Source organism: Lathyrus oleraceus, chromosome 3 (assembly GCF_024323335.1).
Source record: "Lathyrus oleraceus cultivar Zhongwan6 chromosome 3, CAAS_Psat_ZW6_1.0, whole genome shotgun sequence".
Taxonomy (NCBI): domain Eukaryota; kingdom Viridiplantae; phylum Streptophyta; class Magnoliopsida; order Fabales; family Fabaceae; genus Lathyrus; species Lathyrus oleraceus.
Genome location: NC_066581.1, coordinates 513,050,084 through 513,064,948, shown reverse-complemented (window position 1 = coordinate 513,064,948; position 14,865 = coordinate 513,050,084). Strand labels below are relative to the sequence as shown.

The following is a 14,865-nucleotide window of genomic DNA, read 5'->3' as shown; positions in this document are numbered from 1 at the left end:
GGGCTTTAAGCCAAAAAGCCCACTTAAGTGTATTTTGCCCATATCTCATAATATGCCAAAATCACTTAAGTATTTGGTACCTTACCATATTTCGTTTCCACTTAAGTGCACCGTACCTTACGATGTTCCTTAATTATTCTATCTCTCATCAATCCGTCCTTTGTGTGTGACCCTATAGGTTTTTGCGGCGTTGGCAATTATATTAAATCACGCATTTAACATAATAAACAGTGAACGGTATCTAGCAACACATCACTGCTACCCAAGTCACGAAAATGTCATGTGATCTGACAAAACCTCCTGTGATAATAATTATGTGTATAATTACCCCTTTGCCCTTATGTCTATATTGGACACAAGGTATAGACCGTGTCACCCTTGTCCAGTTCAATATTGGGCCCATAGACATTTATCCTGTTACGCAGGATTGGCAAATTCCATCTAGGACACTCATGTCCCTCAGCATGCTTCATGGAGTACCCATCAACTGTCTTTATGGTTATCCAGTTACGGACAACGTTAGATCAGCAACAAAGCACTCGACTCTACATCTAGGATCCATAGTGGTTTCAGGTCGAAGAGTGGTATACACTATTATCACCATGAGAATAACTTATGACACTTTTGCATAACTTTCTATATAGTATTCTCATAGCGGGTCAATCCGGTATAAATATTACTCCTAATATTCATACCTATGTTTAAGACTTGATAACTCTTTATCCATGATCCATGAGATGTGATCATCAGTCTACAAACATAATAGTCTTAATGCTTTAATGTTATCCCACTTCACATTAAAGCTCAACTACGGATACTTTAAGAATAGTGCCTTTATGTTTAATGTGTTCTCATGATTAAGTCATACTTAATACATTAAACGGACTATCTATTCTAGGGACTTTATTAATCAACCATAATAAAGAAAATGCCTTTAAATAATTCGATACAAGTACCAAAAAGTATTGGCCTCTAGGGCTTACACCAACAGTGCCAACCAAGAATAAGAAGAAACACCTCAAAGCACACTCCATGTGGTAGGTATCCTGTAGATCATCGCCGTCAGCATTCTCGACCAACTCCAAGTTTTCTTCATAAACTTCTCCAAGTAAGAAAATTTGGCTTGTGCACCTCTGCTGCTCTCACACTGCATCAGGGCATCCATTGGGCCAACTCCCAAATAAAGGACCATCATCTCCTGGACTTCATTACGTTTGATCTTGGAATGATCAAGTAACCTATCCCTGATGGGAAGGTGTAGAAGCAAGCAACATCATCCAGGGTGATCTTCATCTCGCCAATGGGGAAGTGGAAAAATGGTGTTTCCTTAAGCCATCTCTCAAGAAAATCCCCCTACATGCCATGGCTAATGATCTTGTACCCGGAGCAATAAAAGCCTGCTAGACCGGAGTATTGGAGGACACTCTGGAACCAATGATCCTTAGACAAATAAAGCTTCAGAATCTTTCTGTCGTGGTTAACAGACTTTAAACAAATGTGCTCTTGTTAAAGCATGAAAATTAAAATATCAGTCGCAAGGCAAGTTTTTAAAACATATAAATAACAATCATTAACAAAAATACCTCTCCAACCTAGACATGTCCAACACCATGATCTCTATAGTATATCAGTAATGAGGGGTCAGAGGGTCCTCCTGGAAAAGAGTCTGCAAGTGGATGAACACCATCATGTGCACTATCAAAAGCTTATTCCCGACCTACGTGATCAGGGGAGACGTGCCCCTAGGATGAGGACCCATATAAATAATTCGGCTCCTAGATTTACATACAACACTCTACCTAATTTATGTTCTTCAATGATTCATTTTCTACCAAATTATTTACATCATCAAACCTTGATTGTTTGGATGGTTTTGTGAGAATATCTGAAAGTTATAGATTAATATTGAAATATTGCAGTTCTAATTTTTTATTTTATTTAATTGATCACGAGAAAATATCTCTCTCTCTCTCAACATTCATCTAATTTGAAAGTTTTACTCAATTCTCGATCACATATCTGCAACATCTCATATTGGTACATTACTGTTTGCAATTTAAGCGACTTCCACTTTATCCATTATAAAAAAAATTCAAATTCCAACATTATCAATTAAAGATTCAATTGTTTTTATCCTGAATATTTGACTAGTGAAAACATTTATGCGGCATATTCACTAGACATTTTTTAAATATATTTTTAATGCCAACTAAAGTGACAATATTTTATTTTCTTTTCAATTTTAATTATTTTTTAATTTCACATGTTTTTTTTATTTTTATTTTATTTTATTTTTTTAATTAAAATTAAAGAACTTAGTGGACAAAATTTTAAAGACTTCTAACGTGACACAGCAAGATATATGGACATGTAAGTTCACTAATGTACTTTTGAGTTTTTAATTCATAAATTAGATACTCCATTCGTCCATATTTATAAATAAAAAAATTATTTTTTTAGATTTATTATATTTAACCTATTATATAAATTAAATTCATTGATTATTTAATAAATTGAAAAAGTAAAAATTTTCATATAAATAAGATTAATGAGTCTAAAACAACAAAAAATTTAAATAACAAAGTCGAATTTGATTTTTTTTACATTTTGCCATCTCACCACATATTTTCAAGCCTCCACACACATTTTCTTAACTCGACCTCTTTCCCTATGATCTTTTCAAAGATGTTTAAGTCAACATAACTCGACCTCTTTCCCTATGATCTTTTCAAAGATGTTTAAGTCAACACGTTGATGGTGAAAAGTTTATCTTAAAATATGATGTAATCAAGTGAATATTATTGAAGGATAAAAAACCAATACACACTTAGAGAATAAGACGATTACTTATAGTCTAAGTTATCTTAACAACTTTGTAACCAATTAACAAACTCTGATAACAAACTTAATTAATTTTCTAACCATCATTATAATTTATTTGTTATTACAAAGTAACTAACACAACCTAATGAATTACACCCAACAATGGTTAAGAAAATTGAGAGTGAAAAGGGTTTCGATTATATTTGATGAGTCTTTATAGTGAGGTAGTGCATTACAAAAGATTAAAAGATTAAAACTACATTTGATGAAATTGAATCCTCTACCGTTTTTGTATAGTGAGTATATATTAATTATCACTATACAACAACGGTAGAAGATCCATATTTCATTTCGAAAGGAAAAGTTACAAGAAATGACTAACTTTTGAAAGAAGAAAATAGCTAATGATGTGTGTTCACATTTGAATCACAATGATTGATATGATTAACAATGGATGAAGATTTGCTAGCACTACTCTTAGAAACAGAAAATGGCAATGAAGGTTGAAGAAGCATGAAGTTTTTAGCCTGTGAAGTTGTTGTTGGTGACAACCTTTTGAAGTATGAACCCTTTAAGCATCCTTTGCCATTTTGATTCAACAAATTGTTTGAACTCAATTGGGGATACTCACCAAGCTTCAAACCTAAACCTAAACCATTCTCTTTAATTTCCTTTTGATTCACACCTTTGTTTGATCCTTGGCCTACAATTGATGTAACTGCAGCAGCTATAACTGAATGAAGACTTGGATCAGTGCTAATTGCTTTGCTTATTGTGTCTGCCAAAGCTTGCCTTGAAGGTGTTTGATAATTTGTCATACACTTTTGATAGAAATTTTCTTGGAAATGGTTGAAAGGCCTAATTTGAGTTTTCTCAATAGGCATTATTGTGTTATTGTTGATGAACCCTAACCCTAATTTGTTGTTGTTGTTGTTCCAAATGGTTGATGATGGTATGAAATTGGGTTGTTGTGTGGAACAAAAGTTGAGATTATTTGGAGAGAATCTTGGAATTGGAGCTATGTTTGATGATGGTGATGATAATGATGATGATGATGATAAGGATGAAGGTGAAGTTAGGTCTAAAGTGATTGTTGGAAACAAACTATTATGTGAGGAATGGTTTGGTGGAATGAAGAAATGTTGTTTTGGTGTTCTTGATTGTTCGAATTGGTGATGATTGAAATTTAGACCATTGTTGAGTAGTGTTGGTGAGTTTCCAAAGGATGTTGAATTGTTGTGATGATGAAGATTTTGATGATGTGATGATGATGATGATGTTGATGAACCTGATAACATCATTGATGCTGCAGCTGAAGTAGTGTATGCCATGGCTGATGCTGTTACTTGAAGAGGATGATTGTGTGTTCCTTCATATGTTGTGATTAAGATTGACATATCATCAGCACATCTTTGGACCTGAAATCATATACAAGAATATAAATAAGGTAAATATGTTTTCAATCTCAATAAAAATCATTATTGTTTTTCTATTTGAATGATGAATTTTACTATAGTACATAAACCTTTGAACAGAGTCGTCTCTGGTGTCCGACACGTGTTAATGTATGACACTGACACAACACCAATATATGCGATTACGTTTATCTTATTCAAATTTTCAAATTATTATCAGTGTTGATATATGTCAGTGTTGTGTCAGATGTCCATGTTTATGTCAGTGTTGTGTCAGATGTCCATGTTTATGTCAGTATTTCATATGTATATATACCTGTTTCCTAACTGGACATGCTGGTGCGACTGTGCAACGATAGTATGCTCTTGGACACGGATTTCCTTTTGCGATTTTCTGTCCATATTTCCTCCATTGGCATCCATCATTCATCTGTTTTATAGGCACACCACAAATTGTTAGACAAGAAAAAAACTCCAAATATGAATATGGTAAATTTGTAGTGTAAGTATTAATTGATACTAACCGTTGGAGTATCACATTTGGCTCTAACAGATACCCTAACTCTCTTAGTAGGCATTTGATCTGAAACTTCATCATTTACATTTATAACCTTTGTTGATTTATTTGTTGAAAATAGTGTTCCTTTTTCTTCAACTTCAACTTCCTTTGGTAATTCTTCTATGCTATTCATTGGAGTCAAATCAGATACTAACTCCATTGACAACATATATTTAGAATCTAATCCAAGACTAAGGTTAACTTCCATATCTTCTTTTTCTTTAGGCTTGTTTGAATTTTGATCAATTTTCGCCGCTTCTTTCTTATACTCATTTGGACTTCTTCCGAGACAAAGTGACACGAACTCGGGTTCTTCATCATTTTCTTCATGTGAAGTTGATGATTCCTCTACTCCCTTGTTAGAAACTTCTTTGTTAACAATGTCAAAGAAACGAAGTTGAAGGGTATTGTAGTCTTTTTCAACTCGCGATAGCATCGTCTTCAATCTTTCATTTTCTTCTTTCACCTCGCCCATCTCAGTATTAGCATATTTTAATTTATCTTCCTATATTTCAAAATCACAACGGTATGAAAACTATATAAAATAGTAAAAAGATAAACAAAACTATAGCGAATAATATAACATAAACTGCAACACTTTTCTATAACATATATAAATTTTGTTCTATAATAATCGAGTCTGAATTTGGTCTATATCTTCTTTTGTTGATATAATCATAATCCTAATACATGACAAAGAATCAAAGTAAAAGAAAAATTCAATAATGCAAAGAAAATCATTGATGAACAATACATAGATATTACAAAAGAAGAAAATAAATTAGGATTGGTGTGTACCTTTGAAACTTCTTGTTGAGTAGAGAAATCATCTTGATGGAAAATTGAAGTAACTCTCTTCTCTTCTATCTCTGAACAACTAGAGCTAGACATTTTTGAAATACCTTGTTATTTCTCAATAGTACAATCTCACATAATTAACCTCTTTATATATAAACATATTATTATTTATTTATTTTTTGACAGAGCCATATAGCCCTTTTATAAACCAATAAACTCTCATGAGCTAGACATGGAATAAAGAAATAGAAAATCACCGATCCCAAAGTTCATATAGTTCTCATTATGTAGCCAGCCATAACCCTCAAATGTCAACACCATTTGCTAAGCTAATTTTATAGGATTTTTAAAATTATTTTATTGTTAAATTAATTACATGATCTCCAAATCTAAGTCATTAATGAGGTTGAGTGGGCAAAGAAAGCTGAATTTTGTCATTCAATTTTTTTAATATGAACAAATAGTCCTTCTGTACAGCTGCATAAGCTAACCTATCAAGTCATAAAATATTACAATAGACCGAAAAATTCTTCCGTAAGAGATTTCGTCCAATTTTATATTGCAGTCGTAATTATAACTACAGACCATAGTTTTTCATAGTTTTTTCCATGACAAGTAACTATTTGAATAACTGTCGAACACTAAATTTAATCATCTCGTTCATCTGAGATTCATGCATTGATTCACCACTTTGTAGAAGTTTAGTCTCAATTTAAAATTATGACTACTTATAATACTATTATGCATGTAGCTATGTTTTGTGTGTGGACAAAATACTAAATAATGGAAACTTGGTAATGATGAGAAGACATGACATATGGGTATATGCAGTTAAAGTTGAAAAGGTATAGAGTTGGATGAGGCAAGAAAATAAAGTGAATGAGTGAATATTTGTCAATGGTGTAAGTTGGAACTTAATTACTCTGTCAAGTTTGCGGTCCATACACTTGTTGTCAACCATTGACCTTCTCACTAATTTCCATGAATATGCTATATATGGTGTTTTAAATCTTCTTTATACAACTTGAAGAAATAGTTGTTAACTAGGTTGTCTATTGGTTGAAATGGTGTATGTTAAAAAAGTCTCATATTAGTTACTATGTTAAAAAGTTTTTGGATAAGAAAGACGAGATATTTAAGTGAGTTCAGTGTGACATCATCTTTTTTTTCTAGAAATCTCTCTGGTGCACAAGTTACATTGCGGTTAGCGTAAAATTCAATTTAAAGATATATTGATATAATTAAGATTATATAATTTGTTGACTATTACACAAACATTGCTACAAGGTGTGCGATGAGATTATGTTAATGGTTAAAGAACTTTTTTTCATATATGGAAGTTGAACCATAAGTTTTCAATATGAATTGTTGGCATGCAAAAGTTTTTAATGTTAATTTAATTTCAAGTGAAATATATATATATATATATATATATACATTTATATATAATATAATAGCTCTTTTGATTTATAACTTTTGATGAAAATAATGTAAATTTTTTAAGAGGTTTAGTTTAGAGTAACTCATAATATGATCTTTTCTCTCTTTCTACCTTTAATATAAGACTCTCTTGAGTTTTTATTTTATTTTCTTTTTTAGAACAACCTCTTCAAATTTCAAAGTACATTTTACCCATATACTCTAATAATGTGCCATATTTTTTTGCAATCTTTACTAAATATTCTTATACAAATATATTTTCTATTTAAAATAAACTCATAAAATTATACAAATAGTAACTAATTTAATATTTCAACTAATTTACTTTACTGATCTTATATTTATGAACTAGGTAGTACTTCATTTGAACTACATGTACACCATTTTCAATTATGTTGGTTGAAAAAGTTTTCCATTATTTTGTATTGTAAAAGAAGATGGAGAACAATTATATATATATATATATATATATATATATATATATATATATATATATATGCTTTTTAATCTTGTATATGATTTTGTCTTTTCTTATAAGATTGTTTTAAAGTGTTACATAATGTAAATTTTCTTGTGCTGAGGAAAAAATCAAATTGTTATAAATTTTCGTATTATATTATTTGTGTTATGATTGTGTTCTTTATTGTCTATATGTCGATTTTTTTTAACAACATACGAGAATTAAATTTTACATTGACTCCGAATATATAAAATGTTATCTATATAAGAGAAGTGACTCATATAACTAATACTTTAGAGTTTATGATATTAGAGTATTGATTTTGTGTTATTCTCGAAACTCCTTTAGACATTTTAACAAATAATATTTGATATTGGACAACATCATAAAATGTTGGGAGATTTATATTTAAAAAAGATATTATTGAGTTCAAATGTGAGTATTAAGTCGAACAATAAATCTAAATAAACAAAATATTAGATATATAAGAAATGTGATTTTATCATAAATACGAAGTGTTTTAAACTCTAAAATATTGACTGATTGTTATTCTGAACACTATTATGGACCTCCTAATATTAAAACTACAAGAACCATGAATTAAATGGAATGGGTAGTTGTATATTATAAGCAACATAAGAATATTGAAAAAGCCTTTGTTCTATTTGGCATTAGAGTATTTATAGTTTTACATGAATCTTGAGTTATACACTAAATTATATAATAAATGTTGAGTTTTACATGCTTAATAAAAATAATACAATCCACCTCTCTCACACCACAAAAGAATAATCCTTAATTTGCTTTACTACCGGCCTAGGCATTGGAAAATTTGCATGTCAAGTTTCAAAGTTTGATAACCCTCAATACATTTCAATGATATATAGAGGCAATGTTACACTATTATATTATATAGATCAATATGCCTTTTGGAGCTATGTAGGATCTTCAAATTGGAGGTCAAGTAATATTCACTTTTCATATTTACCCATTCCATTTTCTACTTTTGAAAATTTGTGAAAACAGTCTTCAAAACCTTCAACGGTCAAATAATACTATTGGTTATAGGGTTTGCTTCTATTATAACTTCTTTTTCACTTAATATTTGTTAATTGTTAGAGTAATGTTATTTAACCACATTTTATATAGACACCTTAGAAAATACAAATGATATCTTTACTATTTAATATTTGTAATTAAAGTTGATAATCGAACAAGTTTGTATTGTTTAGGTTCTTCACGGGCAAGTATGTAAAAAAACAACGGTATAAAACTAGCATTGTTGAGAGCGCAAAATTGAAACATTTGAGGAGAGACGGACCCGCAGATATCATTCTTTTTTAAGACTAACGCATGCATTCGTAAAATCTGCAAAAAGAAAAAAGGATAAACATATTAGAGAGTGTTGTCTAAAAACACTTATCAGTTTTATAAAAAATACGGACAAAATATATTAGAGAGTGTTGTCTTAAAACGCTGATCAGTTTTACAAAAAATATGGACAAAACATATTAGAGAGTGTTGTCTTAAAACGCTGATCAGTTTTACAAAAAATACGAACAAAATATATTAGAGAGTGTTGTCTTAAAACGCTGATCAGTTTCACAAAAAATATAGACAAAACATATTAGAGAGTGTTGTCTTAAAACGCTGATCAGTTTTACAAAAAATACGGACAAAACATATTAGAGAGGAGTGTTGTCTTAAAACGCCGATCAATTTTAAAAAAATACGAACAAAACATATTAAAGAGTGTTGTCTTAAAATGCTGATCAGTTTAAAAAAATGGACAAAACAAACCTATCCGATGGATCGGATCTATTTTACTACCTCTCCTAATAATATAAATTTAAATCAAATATCACAAGAACTTAAATTCAAATGTTGTAGTCCATATAAGATTTTTTTTCTTTGCATTTTAAGGTTTTTTATTTATTTTTATTTTTTTAATTATGGTGAACCTAGCAAATCGCTTAAATTTTTTTATTAAAGAAAAAATAAAATTGTAATCCACTTGTCCATGTATTATTTTATTACTGCTAAGCTCTATAAGCTAACCTAACTCCTATTTTTCAAGACTAATAATTATATACTTGAAAACTTGACGAAGCAAAGGCTTAGAGATCAATTGCTTCCATATAATAATAATTAATACTTAGAAAACAATGATATATATTTCACAAGAGACTTGAAAAGGAGACTTTGTAAATAGAATGGTTGTCCAATTGTGTTACTTAATAGAAATCTAAAGATTTTCCTTCCATAGTTAATTGGCTAGCTAACGACTTTTAATGCCAAGTTGAGCTTATTTTAGTGATGTAGGTCAATGGTTTGGAACTTTGGATTAGCCTTTGAATTCAATCACTAGTTGATCTTGTGATGAGATCTATAAGTATAAATAATATGTGTGATTTATGACTGCCTATATTTTAATGAAAACTCAAAATACCCCATGTTATTAATAATTCAGAGAATGCAAATATAAGTATTTATATAATCCTTCCTCTATTTATAAGAGAAAAACACACATTTTTCATATTATAAATAATAAAAAACAAATATCAATTTTATTTTATTTAAATATTTTATCCTAAAAATACATATTTTTAAGATAAAATTAAATATAAATTGCATTTAATTTGTTTTCTCTATAATCTTTTATGAATAAAAAATCAATTAAATTTTTTATATAGAACAGATTTTTAAAAAGACACAAAAATTTAAATTTTTTTAATCAATATAAAATATTGATTTTTATTTATAAATTGTTACAATATAATATTTTGAAAAATGATTAGTCTAAAATCACTGAATAAAATGTGGATGTTAATTTATGACCAAACAAATCAAATATAATTCTAGTTATCAATTAAATATAATTTAAGAGTAAATAAGAATACTTTTTTGTTTTATTAATCTACCTCAATTGGTAGATGTAGAAATATTTGATTATAAAATTATAATTAAGTTTGAATTCTCAACGTCTCATTTAAGTTATAAGTTCGAATTGACCGCATCTTATTATTCACGTATAAATGGAGATGTAAAATTCCTTCTTCATTAGATTGAATAAAAGTGTACACGAGTTTATATATCAATGGTCTAATTTATCATTGTTATGGTGTACTAACTTCATACAATCATATAAACTAACTACCTCTAACTAACTATCATGTTAGTGGCATTTATCTTCTAACTAACTTGGTGACTTATGTAATAAGTTATCTTCACTAACTTGTTACTTTGCATGCATGAGATTATGTATGGTGTAGTACCCCCTTATAAGTTGGAGGATAGATGTTAATCATGTCCAACTTGGATAAAAGAAGATAAAATGGTTGAGGTAGAAGTGACTTGGTGAAGAAGTCAGCCAGTTAATCTTTGCTTAACACGGGAAGGAGCTTGAAAACACTAGCTTGTACTTTTCACAAACTATGTGGCAATATATTTCTAGATATTTAGGTTGTTCATAGAATACATGCTTCGCGGCAATGTATAATGCACTCAAGTTGTCACAATAAAGAACAGACTATTTGTTGCATTGAATTTGAAGGTCATGAAGAAGATAGATCAACCATTACACTTCACATGAAGTTGCTGCAAGGGCAAGTTATTCCGCTTCAGAGGAAGACCGTGAGATTGTTAATTGTTTCTTTGTGCACCAAGAAATGAGTGATTTACCAATGAAAAGGCATTGTATTGAGATAGATCTCTGTGTATCTGTGCATCCGGCCCAATTGGCATCTCAAAAATCTATCAGTTGCAAGTATGAATCTATGGAAAAGAAAATTCCACGAGCGGAGCATCCTTTGAGATACCTAAGTGTTTTGGTAGCTTCTTTGTAATGATTTGTGGTTGGATTAGTGAGGAATTGACTGAGTTGTTAAGTGATGAATCTGATGTCGGGCCTAGTAGTTGTGAGGTATATGAGTCAGCCAACAAGGCGTCTTTAAGCTGGGATGTTAGGATAAGCAAGACTCGTGTCATTCATGAGCTTGTTGAAAGGATCTGAAGGTGTGGTAACTGGTTTAGAGCCAATTAAACCTGCATCAAAAATCAAATCAAGGTAATATTTTCTTTAGAATATTGTGATGCCTTGTGTGGAATGTGCTACTTTAAGGCCAAGAAAGTATTTGAGTTGTCCAAGCTTTTTAATTTGGAAAGTTTGATAGAGAACATGTTTGATGTGATAAAATTCATCTAGTGTGTTTCCATCAATTATGATGTCATTCACATACACCAAGATAATAATAAAAGATCTCGGTGTTTTCTTAATGAAAATTGAGTGATTAGAAGTAGTTTGATGGAATAGATGAGCAAGAAGAAAAGAAGTGAGTTTTTCATACCATTTTCGACTTGCTTGTTTGAGGCCATATAAGGGCTTGATGAGTCTACATACTTAGTTGGGCTTGGTTGACTTAAGGCCTGGTGGAATAGTCATGTACACATCTTCCTGCAATTCACCATGAAGAAATGCGTTGTTGACATCTAATTGGTGAATGAACCATTTATGGATGGTTGTCAAGGCAATGACTAGTCTGGTTGTAATCACCTATGCAATGGGAGAATATATTTCAAAGTAGTTAAGGCCTTCAATTTGTTTGTATCCTTTAGCAACAAGGCGTGCCTTGAACCTTTCAAGTGTGCCATCAACATGATATTTGATCTTGTAAACCTATATGCATCCAATTGGTTTTATGTTTGGTGGTAAATCAACAACTTTCCAAGTACACGTTTTTCTCAAGTGTTGTAAGTTCAGTTTTCATTGCTTAATTACAACATTCAAACTTGCTAGCTTCAATAAAAGACTTTGGTTCTTGAAGAGTATTGATGGACATGATGAAATGATTGTATTTAGGAGATATAGGAAAATAAGATAAATAATGAGAAATTGGATAATTGGTACTTGATAAAGATGATTGATTGATATGATCACTAAATTAATTGCACAAATAATCTTTGAGGTGATTTGGTGGTCATTTTGTTCTTGTGGAGTGTTTAGGAATCAAGGTGTTGGCATATTGTCATACGGTGAACTGGACTTTTTGTGGTTTTAATCGCAATGTCGCGGTTAGCAAGAGTCGCCACCGACTTTTCTTTTATCCAATAAGGAAAGGTGGAAAAGAACAGGAAAGACCTTAATTTAGATTTTGGGTTCGGGAGGTACATTATACAAAGGGAAGGTGTTAGCACCCTTTGTATCCATGGTTATCCATGGGCTCTTAATTGCTCGATCACTTATATTATTTTTGTCTAAAAAGAGTGTTTGTGAATTGTTTGGAAAATTGTTTTGAAAAGAGAATTTAACTTTGTAATGATTCTTGTATGAATGTATACAAAGTGGTTATCTCGTTTAGTTTTGAAAATTGTTTAGAAAAATATAACTCGGTAATGATTCTAGTATGAATGTATACCAAGTGGTGATTTTCTAAAGGTATTTTGAAAGGTGTGAGGTGCGAAAAAGTGTTTTAAGTTGTGAGCCAGCAATTAAGAGTTATACCGACCCAAGGTCTTTACGGGCATTTCCTATCCTTATGAGGGTAAAACTGTCCTTATTATTGAGAAATAAGTAGTTTTATCCTTTGGATGTAAAAGGGTCATCGTAGGGTCATCGATTGGTCATTGAAGGCAACAGTTATGAGGATACCTTAGCATTCGAAGGGACTATCATCATTTAATCGTAGGCAACATCGGAGGGTCATCGAGGGACAAAGTTGTATATTCGAAGGCAACATCCGAGGGACTATAATTTATTTTATGATGATTTAACCGAAGGGTCTTTGCTAAGGGTATCCCCACATTCGCGGGACATGACCGTAATATCGTAATCGTAAGGCAACAAAGAGAGGTCCAAGATCACTTATTCAAAGACAAAGTTTTACAATTAATTAGGTGATTAGGAGGAATTCTCCCACATTAAAATTAATACATTAAAATTAATACATTAAAATTAATACATTAAAATTAATACATTAAAATTAATACATCAAAATTAATTAGGTAATTTAGGGTGAAAACTCCACAAGGGTATCCCACAAATAAAGTGGAATACCTAGCCAATAACCTTTTCCTGGGATATGTGAACCTTTTCGAAGCTCAAAAAGAAACATGTCAGAATATCAAATCAGGGTGCAATCGAAGATTACACCGGAAAAATATCGCAACAGTAAATAGGATAGGATGAATAATGCATGGCTATGATAAAAATATAAAAAAAAACAGACTAGAAAAATCAGGTACTGTCTCGTTCGCCTCTGCCTCGCCTAGCGAAGGCCAGGCGAACGGCCACAGATTTTGAATTTTGAGAAAAACAGCCCCATGTTAGGAACCTTGAACTTTATGGCATTTTATCACAGGAACAGCATGGTCAAACATTCAGGGTATTCAGGCATATTTAAATTCACATACGAAAGCAAATTATATATCAACATTTAATCATGATGCATTATATGTGTAGATATGGCCAATTGAAAGTATAAACAATAGAGATACGCAAACCTGTTTTCCAATTCAAGGTTGAAGGGATTGACCACTTGTGGTATCGGAATGAGTTAGGCGGCGGGAATTGGGCGGCGATGGCTTCGGGGCGGATGAGCTGCCTTCAGGGTTTCTTTATTCTGAATTCTCCGGGTTGGCAGGGTTCCTATGCCAAAGTTTCTATCCGTCCTTCTCTGTTCTCTCTCTTTCTTTTTCCTCAAGGCTTTGTTCCAAGGAAACCTCAGAGTGTTTTGCTTCTCTTCCTTCTTTCTCCAGTGAATCTCCCAGTGTAAACTCTAAGTCTAACTCCCAGTCCTTTTCCTCTACTGAAACTTCAGTATTTATAGACTAATTTTGTGGGTAATGGGCTTGGAATGAGGGAGACCCAAGTCCAAAATAATTTGTTATATTTTATTTATTTATTTATTTTAATTATTTAATTAATTAATTAATTAATTAAATTTTATTTTTTTTTTCCTTTTTTTTTCGTTTTTTTTTTTTTTTCCAGGAAAAATGATGGGTAAATTTTGGGGTATGACAGCTGCCCCTGTTCAATATTCTTGAACCGAGAGAGTTAGGATGGCGTGTATGCCATTCGTGGTCTGGAGGTGGAAGATTATTGAACACTAGAATGCCCCAAAAATTTGCACTTGAGGATCGACAGTTGGTCTTGATGGAGATGGGCTTAAAGATGCCATCTGGGAGGTTTGATGACGAAAGCTTCAGATCGAGCCGTACATTAGGCCAATTTGAAGACATGGGTGCCACACTGGGTCGTACATTAGACCGAATAATGAGTCATCCATTAGGCTGCCGACTTCGCTGGGGAGTCGGAGTGTGTCATATGTGTAGCACCTCAAATTTGCACCTATCATCATACATACATTTTCATA

General features: G+C 31.5%; 1 protein-coding gene across 1 annotated transcript; it reads right to left on the bottom strand.

Moving 5' to 3' along the window:
• Nucleotides 1-3,224: 3,224 nt before the first annotated feature.
• LOC127130037 (WRKY transcription factor 72A) lies at nucleotides 3,225-5,718 on the bottom strand. Its single transcript, XM_051059116.1, has 4 exons — nucleotides 5,596-5,718; nucleotides 4,763-5,302; nucleotides 4,555-4,668; nucleotides 3,225-4,241 (listed from the first exon to the last, which is right to left on the bottom strand). The coding sequence occupies exons 1-4, from the start codon at nucleotides 5,686-5,688 to the stop codon at nucleotides 3,225-3,227; spliced, it is 1,764 nt and encodes a 587-aa protein (XP_050915073.1). The 5' UTR covers nucleotides 5,689-5,718.
• Between the last annotated feature and the right edge of the window lie 9,147 nt (nucleotides 5,719-14,865).

Coding starts and splice junctions, on each gene's coding strand:
- LOC127130037 (XM_051059116.1), bottom strand. CDS start 5,688: ATGTCTAGCTCTAGTTGTTCAGAGATAGAAGAGAAGAGAGTTACTTCA. Junction 5,303..5,595: donor CTCAACAAGAAGTTTCAAAG/GTACACACCAAT, acceptor TTTGAAATATAG/GAAGATAAATTAAAATATGC. Junction 4,669..4,762: donor CCAAATGTGATACTCCAACG/GTTAGTATCAAT, acceptor CCTATAAAACAG/ATGAATGATGGATGCCAATG.